General features: G+C 35.0%; 2 protein-coding genes across 2 annotated transcripts; one reads left to right on the top strand and one right to left on the bottom strand.

The window, feature by feature from the left end:
• The first annotated feature begins 814 nt into the window (after positions 1–814).
• Positions 815–2937, top strand: LOC127250861 (trihelix transcription factor GTL1). Its single transcript, XM_051274294.1, has one exon. The coding sequence runs from the start codon at positions 927–929 to the stop codon at positions 2292–2294; it is 1368 nt and encodes a 455-aa protein (XP_051130251.1). The 5' UTR covers positions 815–926; the 3' UTR covers positions 2295–2937.
• LOC127250860 (pyruvate kinase 1, cytosolic-like) lies at positions 2346–8694 on the bottom strand. Its single transcript, XM_051274293.1, has 16 exons — positions 8509–8694; positions 8253–8349; positions 8049–8146; positions 7631–7786; positions 7099–7176; positions 6567–6698; positions 6056–6136; positions 5904–5975; positions 5724–5813; positions 4891–5035; positions 4242–4330; positions 3316–3411; positions 3123–3190; positions 2939–3038; positions 2778–2837; positions 2346–2698 (listed from the first exon to the last, which is right to left on the bottom strand). The coding sequence occupies exons 1-16, from the start codon at positions 8575–8577 to the stop codon at positions 2546–2548; spliced, it is 1584 nt and encodes a 527-aa protein (XP_051130250.1). The 5' UTR covers positions 8578–8694; the 3' UTR covers positions 2346–2545.
• Between the last annotated feature and the right edge of the window lie 2482 nt (positions 8695–11176).

Genomic DNA, 11176 nt, shown 5'->3' with positions numbered 1-11176 from the left:
CATACAACAATTTACTTAACAAACAAACATGATTCATTTGGTTTTTATCAATAAAGCTTTCAAATTGTTTCATATAAATTTTCTTATTCAACTCACAATATAAAAAAAAAATAAAAAATAAAAAAAAAACTATTTTAACATCTAATTATGTTGACTCTCAATCATAAAATGCAACTAGAGTTAACATAACTTTAACAGGGATAAATTTGACAACAGAGACAAAAATTTTATTATAATATATTGGTTTTTTTTTTTTAGTAAAAGCTTTTAACTATTAATCTTGCCTTAAACCTAATTCTATTATAAACCTATTTTAAATAATTTTAAATAAAAAACGTAAAATATTCTAAATAATTTTTTAAACAAAATAAATAAATAAATAATTGATCAATAATTTATTTTTATAGTTGTATAAAAACAATTTTGAACGAAAATGATATTTTGTGCAAATTTTATATCAACATACCCAATAAATAAAATACAAAGTGTTGTATACCTTTTTATTTAAAAGAAAGTAAATGTTAAATAATTTACCGGATTTTTTATGTTTTTTAACTTATAATTAAAAATAAAAAGCATGCATATTAGGGATAATTTGGGAATAATGAAACCAAGTCAGGACTAGTCCAGCCGACCGACCCTACCATTCAATGTCGAGAAACCAACGGCTGAGATTAATTCATCAATGAAGCTCCAGATTTGTTTAGGTTGGGAAGGAAGTGTAATAAATACACTGTTTTGCAAAACCTGTGGACTCTCTCTTTCTCTCTCTACATATGTATATATATTTGATGTGTTATTTCCGTTTGTGGCGCAGAACAGAAACCACAAAACCATGGGCAATAGCAATAGGCAGTTTTGGTGCGCTGCCCAACTGATCCAAAACCAGCTGCTCCTTCCCCCTCCTTCGCCCACCTTATACTCTCATGCCTTTCTTCAAATCAAATCCCCATTTCATTACTTACACATATATATATAAATCTATATTCACACCATTCATTTTGATTGATTCATTCATTGTTGGAATGGAAGCTACTAACGGTATCCATGGCGGAATGTATAATTCTTCCAATGCGCAACCGCCGCCGGGGTTGATCGGACTGGAAATGTCGCTCCACCACAACCGACCGCCGCCGCCGCAAAATCCCCAATCGAGGTATCCGTACGGCGGCGGCGGAGGAGGAGCCAATTCGAAGACGAAAACCCAGCCGCAGGCCCTGACGCTGAGCGACGACGACGAGCCTGGCGGCGGCGGCGGATTCACGGCGGAGAACAGCGCCGACGACGGCGCCGGCGCCAGAAAAAACAACAACAATGCCTCCCCCTGGCAGAGGATGAAGTGGACGGACAACATGGTCCGCCTCCTCATCATGGTCGTCTTCTACATCGGCGACGAAGTCGCCGTCGCCGACCCCCCCGCCGCCGACAAGAAAAAAGGCGGCGGCGCCGCCCTGCAGAAAAAAGGAAAATGGAAATCGGTGTCGAGGGCGATGATGGAGAGAGGATTCTACGTGTCCCCGCAGCAGTGCGAGGACAAATTCAACGACCTCAACAAACGCTACAAACGCGTCAACGACATCCTCGGAAAAGGCACGGCCTGCCGCGTCGTCGAGGATCAGTCATTACTCCACGCCATGGACCATCTCTCCCCCAAGCTCAAGGAAGAAGTCAAAAAGCTCTTAAACTCCAAACACCTCTTCTTCCGGGAAATGTGCGCCTACCACAACAGCTGCGCCCACGCCGCCCCACCGGAGGCGGCCGCGGCACCGGCCCCTCCCGCCGCCTGCCTACATTCATCCGAAACCACTAAAGAAGACGACGACGACAATGACAACGAAGAAGATAGCGACGAAAATGACGATAACGAGGACGAAGATGATGAAGAAGAGGTGCCGAGGAAGAGGGCCAGGAAGGGAACGGCGGCGGTGGAGCGGCTGAGGGGGGAGGTGGCGGCGGTGTGGGAGGACGGCGGGAGAACGGCGGCGGAGAAGATGCAGTGGATGAGGGGGAAGCAGATGCAGGTGGAGGAGCAGAGAATCGGGCTGCAGTCGAGGTCGATGGAGCTCGAAAAGCAGCGGCTGAAATGGCTGAGGTTTAGCAGCAAGAAGGAGAGGGAGATGGAGAAGGAGAAGCTGGGGAATGAGAGGCTGAAGCTGGAGAATGAGAGGATGGCGTTGATGCTGAGGCAGAAAGAGCTCGACATTGTCAACGTCGTGGATCTTCATCGCCATTACCATAGCAGCAGCAGCAGCAGGAGGGCTGTTGATCATCATCCATCTTCCATTACAGGATAATTAGTAGTAGTAATGTTAGAGCAGAATTTAAGAATGTAGCAAGGAACGAAATAACCAACGCAACGCTTACTTACGAGGAGATGCGTCTTTATTACAGCCAAGATTTGATTTGATAGATCCATCATCACGGACAAAAGGCAAAACAGGATTGGTCGATTCGGATAAATCGTCGAATAAGTAGCAGTAATAAACACATCGAATTCGGGTAAGAAACTAACTGCAGACAACAGATGGATGGATGGATGGAGGTTTTAATCCTCGAGCTCGATGATCTTCACGACGGAGGCGTCTCCGACTTTCTGGCACACGACGACGCGGTCGTGTGGCTTGATGACTCCCGAGGCTTTTCCGTGGTCGAGCGCGACTTTGAGGACCGACTCATTGGATGCATTCTTGGACTCGGCCTGTAAGATAGAGCCGGTGAGGAATCGACCATTAGTGAACGGAACAAAGCTAATCCGGCGAAAGGAATTGCGTACTTACAGGATGTCGGGGATCGGCGAGCAACGGGAAAAGGCCACGTACGACGAGTGATTGTCTAGCCTGATATGCGGAGAAGTTCCATTAGATCATCAAAGCTTATGTAATAATATGTATTCAACATTGAATATCTTTACAGACTCAGATTCACGACTTTTTCATACCTCGAATGCGCCGCTAAAACTCCATCTCAACTGATTCGTCTTGAGCCGAGGTATGACAACAGACAAAATGGGCATTGTTGGTCGATACTTCGCAATCAATCTGTATTTAACCCAACGGGCAATTAAAAACAGTTCTAAGATTGGCAAGAACCGACTGCAGAAAGATTCAAAACTACAAAATTACCTAGCGGCCCGTCCTGATGAGGTAAAACATATGATAACTGAAGCCTTCACTTTAAGAGCTGCTCGAACCTGAAATGTGACATACAAAATATTTGACTTCGGCAAAGTATCAGAAACTCAAGAACCGACTTCAAGAAGTCAGATTTCTTCTTTCGATTTTTTCCCTGAAGTGTTACTCTTTATTTGAATCATACCGCAGAAGATGCAATTGATTCCAAATGGGTCATCGGTTCGCCGACAAATTTCACCGTCCTCTTGAAGTACTGGTCTTGATTGAAAACCTTCTCAGCCTACACAACAATGCCAACGATAAAGACTATGTCGGCCTAATAAACAGAAATCGTTTAACAGACATGTTAAAACCAGAATACAGCAACACATAAGCATAGATATAATTAAGAATGCAGACTACATCGGGCTAGTAACAGTATTTTGGCAAGGCATCGAAGTGGAAAGATATTAGGCAAACAAAAACAAGCAATATATTTCCAAATTTCTCAATTCAAGGTGAACGAAGAAATTTACCATTTTCATATTTAGATTTACCAAAGATTTTTACCATTCAAATTTTTTTTTTTCTACAAAACTATCAAATCAAACAATTACTTTTTTTTTTTTTTTCTATTATACTAAAAAATTATTTTATATTCAAAACATTAAATCAATATCTATTTATATCTCGCATGAAACAACTATTCACCTTCAAACTTTTACTATTCAAAAATCCAAATCCAAAAATCCAAACCCACAAACAAACACACGTGGGTCTTTATCCATCTGCTTCTTTTTAGGCAACAAAGTTCGTTCAATTTTGAGAAACATATCAGGCTACTCAGGCTATCATGAACACAAAATTCAATAAACAGAAACGCAACAGAATACTAAACTTCTAATAAACCATAAACCACCAGGAAACACTCCACAAGTGAGGCCCCTAGGGTGCAAAAACCTGAAAAGAGTGCAAGGTGATTAGGCAACATTGCAATGAGTTTATATTAAGAAATTCAGGACCAAACCAACCCAATCCAAATAAGTACAATGAGATTACGGTAATAGATAGTCACAATGTACAAAATGCCTATAAATATCTTGGATAAATGTAATAGCCACGAGTTCGTACCTCAGCACAAATTTTGCCCACAGTTGAAATAGTTTCAACAGGGTATAATCCACGTAGTGTCTCAGCTCCAAGAAGAATCGCATCACATCCTGAAACATATTTGTTAACGATAATTCTCATGGAACATAAGACAGAAATTTAGAAGTGACCTTTTGTGCACTAGTGAAAATATTTAGTTGTAACTTGTAAGTTTGAGTTGTGGTTGGAAGTTGGGTTTTAATGAAATATTGTATGACTGTAAATTAGATGATGGTTAATATATATTTGATTAAAAATAAATGTAAAATGTGTTTTCGAAGGTTTTACTAACTGTACTTCAATAAAATATATACAATAATATAGATATTATTTTGTTAAAATTAAATTTTAAAAACCGGAGAGTATATCACTAACTAATTTTAAAAAACAGAAAATTTTAAATATATATACACAAATATATTTGTGTATTCGGAAAGAAATAGAAATAGGAAATTATAAGTGGGTCCCACTTGTTAGACAATTTGAAAAAATAATTGAGATGAAAAAAGTTTGGAGTACAGTGACAACCCGTGTTCCAACCAGTAACCAAATAGACTAATAAACACTTAGGCTTAAAAAAAGCAGGAATAAAAAGTAAATTTTGCTCCAAGATTTCATGGCAGTAACTCACCATCCAAAACAGCATTTGCAACATCTGTTGCCTCTGCACGAGTAGGCCGAAGATTGTCTGTCATACTATCAACAACACGCGTTACTACCGCAGGCTTTCCGGCCATATTACATTTGTAAATAGCAGATTTCTGAAACAAAAAAACCTGCCAATACAGACGAAAGTTTTAAATCATGAAAAGAATATATCAACAATCAAATGACTAAACAAAAAAATATATATTTTCACAAAGTACATGTACGGCCACATGGCTGGAAGAACTTCAGAAATGTCTTCCCCCTAGTAATTAAACATTTGATAACAAAAAAAATTGCCACAGTTGAGAAGGCAAAGCATTTACATAAAATGGGCTAATTTGAGATGCAGGCGTGTGGGGAACAAATTGAATAATTTGAGATGCAGGCGTGTGGGGAACAAATTGAAAAATGTACAGGCACACACAAATATCGACAATAAAATGTTTAATATTCAAGTCTGATATATGTAAAGAGTTGTAACCAGGTGATTCACATTGCACGTTGTATGCAGAAGCAGCTATAGATAAAACAATCTTTCATCCACTTGTGTTGTAAAAAAGTTAATAATGAAGCAGCAAGAAACCTATGCCGCAACATCAAACTTCAAAGTAGAACAGAAGATAAAAGAACTTAAGAGAACTCAACAGTAAAAAAGCATCAGAGTATAGCTGCAAAACTCAAACTTTAGAATTTTTTTCATGCACTTTGGTACATGAAAGTATAATCAGGATAAAGAATGGAAGAAACAATTAAGAGGCAGGTCAAAGTTTAGAACAAACTGCTATCCCTTATTAATCAAGCATCACAGCGGCTAACCTTCTCAGGTGGTAGATCTATGCCAAGATTCCCACGAGAAAGGATGATGCCATCCGCCTCTTCGAGAATCTCATCAAAATGGTTTAAACCCTGAAAAATGGTACTCCATGGATTTAGTTGCATCACATGTCATCCTATGAATTATGGAGAGATGATGTAAATATGGTGCATCAAACTCACCTCTACATTTTCGATTTTAGCAAAAATTTGAGTCTGACTGATATCTCCAAGCTTGGAGAGGTATTCACGGGCCTGCAGTCAATAAGGAATAAGTAAGGTTCTGAAGAAGTAAACGATGCATCAAATATATATGATGAAGGTAAAGGAATTACCTCACGGACATCTTTTGCATGACGTGTATAAGACAAAGATAGAAAGTCAATTTTGTTCTGAGCACCCCATGAGCTGATAACCTAGAGTGAAAAGTACATATTACTCTTAAGTAAATGTTGAAAGATATGCATAAACAAACAAGAACAGAAAAAGCTTTTCTTTCAAGTAAAACTAAAAAACATAACAGATATAGCTACCATGACTTTCAACAATGTCAAAACATTTTAAGAAACCACACGACCACAGCAATCACAGAGTGAAAAATAAAACTTCGATGGTTCATCATCACACTAAGTATGAATGATTGAAAACTCAAGGCCGATGAATGTAGTTTTCCTCAAAATCAAGTTTCTTTTCTCAATATTCTCCATCTTTCCACTATTACAACAAAACATCAAAGTGGAAGAACTAGATGCAATACTACCATATCCACAAGTCAGCCCATCGAAAACCTATCTCATAGAGGCACATTACACCTAAAGCATATGTATCTGAATCTCATAAACTCACCTCCTTATCTTTATCGGATAAAGTGGGCAGATCAATACGAATTTGAGAAGCATGCATTGTAAACAATGACCCAGCCAATGTTGCAGCATTCTTGATATCACAAACAACATCTTCGCCTTTTACTTGATCTACCTGTCCAACAAAATTATCAGTTTCAGGAAGGGCAATAATTGTAACAAATGGGTAATGGATTATTCATAATCAATGGCAAACCTCAAAGTTTAGTCTACATGTACCATTATGGCACAATATGAAAATAAAACTAGCATGAAAACTATGAAGATACTGAGGTATAAGTTCAAGAGATGCAAAAACAACATAAGTGTGTGTCAAGAGCCTGTCCAATTTTATCAGAAAATGTTCAAGAATGCAAAAATGTGCTTGTGAACCCCAAAGAAAAAGGTAAACAGAAAATAAAATAAAATAAAATATAATAAAATTGATGGTGAACATAAGTAATTTAATGGACGCGGTAATAAATAATTTAGAGATGATGAATGCATATAACTCAAAATAGCCTCATACACCATACCTCAAGCCAAACAGAAGTGGTTTCACTTCCTGTGAATAGATATTGGCCAATAAAAATGGTGTCTCCTGCCTTCACAGCCTGCAAATATTAGACAAATTAATTAGGCAAAGCATACTATTATACTTACCGAGCACTTTGGCAGAAAAAATGTGATAATAACACCAATGTAAATTATGCATCCCAACTCCTGAGGTTCAAAAGATTTTCTATCATACTTTGAATTGCATTTTTATATGAGACTTACAAATTTTCCTGATATCTACCCGAATATGTTGATTTCGAAAAATGCCAACTTCCATTCCTTGATGGTATTTTGAAATATATATATATATGTGTGTGTGGATTTCATAGCTCATTAAACAGCATTACTAATAAGACCAACTACTAGCTCGTTAACACAAACAATCGCAATAACTCTTGGTTCAAGGATTTAAATGGATGTGCTATATTGAAACATATTAAGCAGCAAAAAACATACTTATAACACAAGTTAGATTTTAAGGTAATTCTAGAGATGGTTGAAGCATTTAACCTTGGCCAAACCAGCAAAGTTGATTGGCAAAACCTCAGATGTGGCTTCTTGACCTTGATCAGGTGTCAGAGTAACTTTCTCATCAAGCTTAAGTGTGATTGCCTTCTCACTTTTATTGACAACCTGCAACTCAGGGCCCACAGTATCCAACATAACCTGAAAGGCAGTTAAAAAAACACATTTCCTTAACAACTGTCTTCTCCTGTCTGTGGACAGAAGTTAAATTCCACAACCACTTTGGAAGAATAATGAGAACACCACAAGATGACAAAGAAAGGAACAAACAGCTGCAGCATAAACTCAACAGCTTAATTTACCTTCAACAAGTTAACCAGCTTTTACAAAAAAATAGAATTGGTAAAGCAGAAGAAGAACGAAGAATATGCTAACAGCAAATTGAATGCATCAATATACATACAGCACAGAGTTTCTTGGTGCTTTTAATCGAAGCCTTCAAATTATCCAAAGTTTCGCGATGATACTCAGCATCTCCCCATGAAAAATCAAATCTCGCCACTGCTCGCGCACAAGAACACAAAAAAACGACAAAACAATGGAGAAATTAAGAATTTCAATCCAAAAAAAAATTCAAACCAGAAATTGAGAAATTCCATTCCATTACCGGACATCCCCGCCTTCAGGCAATCGGAAATAACCTCTACAGACCGCGAACGCGGCCCCAGCGTTCCCACGATCTTCGTCATCGCAGGAAAGTAACTCTACAGTAGTTAGGTCAGACCAGATTAATTACCCAAAAAAATCACAAATCACTTGCGCAGAACACAAATTTTATCCAAAAATAACAGATCCTCAACCCCTAGAAATCACACATACAGATCAAAAGCAAACGAGGAGCTGATAGGGAATAATGAACTCACCGCTCTGGATGGCTCCAGAATGGAAGCCATCCGGATTGGCTCTTCGAGCAGGAGATGACTGGAATGCATCTTTGACAAAATTCTTCCGGCAATTCTCTGCTCACATACGAAGAGAAATCGACCAGTGGGCGGCCCCTTGGTTTGGGACTTGAGGAACAAGAAACAGACACAGACGCCCGAAGAACAATCAATAGCCGTACATATACGCAGGGGCGGAAGGGCATTTATGTCATTACACTTTGCGTCTTCACCTTGTGCATCGTGATTCAGGTTTGATGTCCGCTGACGAACGGACACGACACAGCAACTTTCAAAAACACGACTTCTCTATCTCGTTTGTAAAAAGCGACTTTGTCGCTATTTTTAATAATAATAATAATATTATTATTAGTACTATTATCTCCACCCCGGATGAAGAGGCAAAAATTAATCACGTCATGCATCACGGTTCGTACAAAAAGTAATCACGTGGTGAGCACGTGTATGTGCCAGAGGTCAACATTAATAAACATTGTGCTTAATTATTTCCATAGGAAGTACAGTATGGTAGAAGGTATTTGTTGTGTTTTTTTTTTAGGGTTTTATTCAAGTTTTATTATTCATTGAATTAAATTTGTTCTCTTAAGAATATTAAATTAAATTTTTATTTTTATATTATATTAAAAATTAATATTATATTTCAAATATTGCATCAATCATTTATTTATATCATATTCCGTCCGTCACACTGGAATTGAACTCTTTGATTAGGAACACGGATGAGGATGTTTAATTAGTTAATAATAATTAGTTATGATATTATTATATTATTTTTTGTATAATTAATTATACTTATAGGTTCGAAGTAAATTTAATATATATGATAAAAAAATTAAAATATATGTTTAAATATTTAAAAATTATATAGAAATTAAAAAATATATGCAATATGAATATTAGATAATAAAATCTTCTATGATACCAGTAAATAAAAAAATGTTTATTTATAATTAACATAAATCAATTTTATAAAAATATATGTAGTTTTAAATATATATATACAAATATTATTTTTTTTTAAGAGAGACGTAGAAATAAAGAGGTTTTTGAATGGGTCCTACGTCGTCATCTATGATGTTGTATGTTAGGTAGTTATTTAAGTTGATTTATTTTAATAATTTTTACAAAAAATAAAAAGATCTCAATTATTACGGGACAAACAAAAATGAAAATAGTGTCACAGAGGGAGTATTATATAATTATTTCAATTACAATTTTTTATTAATCAAATTCTAAACACAAAATTCAAACACTCAAAATAAAACATCCATTGTGTTATTTCTTAAATTTACACCATTTTAGATAGTATTTTCATAAGGAATGAGATTCTGATTTGGTCACCGGCTCAAATCTTGTTTATTAAATTGATCCAATTCGATAGTACCCTTTCAATTTTCGGGAAGTATCATGATCATCCAATAAGAAAAGTTTTCATGATATTTTGTTAAAAAGATACTCATTCCGTTTTTAATAAGTTTATATTTACTTTTTGAGTAATTGTACTTATAATTAAAAATATTATTATATTTATATAATTTTTTTTATACAAATATTATTATATCTATATTATACTACATTTTGATATAATAATTAATATTTATTCCATCTCACTCAAAGTATCATTTTTATCATTTTCGTACATCCCAGTCCAGAGTATCACTTTCTTGTATTAGTAAAAGTAATCATATACCAATATTAAAATACCCTTAACTTTTATCTAAATTACAAACATATCATTATACATACAATTACTTTTTATATAAATTATACACTTCTACTAACTAATAACATTATATTATTTTTTAATCTACTACAAAATTCCAAATAACCCATTTGGACCGGGACGGAAGGAGTATTTAAATATCAATATAAAAAAACAAATATCAAAGAGACGGAGATAGTAATACTATATTTTTATAGAAAATTATGCCAAATAAATGATGTTATCTTTTATTTAAAAAAACAAAAATTTAAATTTAAATTTAAATTTTGAGCTTGAATTTTAAATAATAAAATTTAAAATTTAAAAAAATTATTTGATATTATATAAATATATACTTATGTAATTTTAATGTGAAGTTAATTTTTAATGTGATATAAGAAAATAGAAAATAAATATTTAATTTAATTTTATGCTTTTGAAGAAAAAAAAAATGTGAATGATAAAATATTCCAAAAAAACACATCTTTCTTCTTCTTCTTCTTCTTCTTATTATTATTATTGAGTATAACTTTCAAAACATCTTCACACATTTAATTTATTTCAGTTACATCATCAGTTATTTTAATTTAACTTTAAGCATATTTTATTCTTAATGTAGCATAAATAATCATGCAACTACATACAATCACTACCTAATCATTACACTAGCAAACGTCATCAAATCACATTTTCAAATCTCAAGTCATTTTCCTACAGATATTTTTTTTATATATCTTTCCTTTCAAACATATGTTACCAAAAACACAAAATCGTCAAAGACCAAACACACCTTCAAAATCTTCTCTATCATTACTCTCTCTCCCTCGTCTCATTTAAATTATCCACTCTAGATTAGACATAAAATTTTAACTATAAAATAATTAGTAAATAATTAAAAAATATATTAGTAAAAATAATTATGATATA

This window comes from Andrographis paniculata, unplaced genomic scaffold (assembly GCF_009805555.1).
Source record: "Andrographis paniculata isolate CXL003 unplaced genomic scaffold, ASM980555v1 Contig38END, whole genome shotgun sequence".
In the NCBI taxonomy this organism is placed as follows: Eukaryota; Viridiplantae; Streptophyta; class Magnoliopsida; order Lamiales; family Acanthaceae; genus Andrographis; species Andrographis paniculata.
This window is presented reverse-complemented; position numbering and strand designations above follow the sequence as displayed.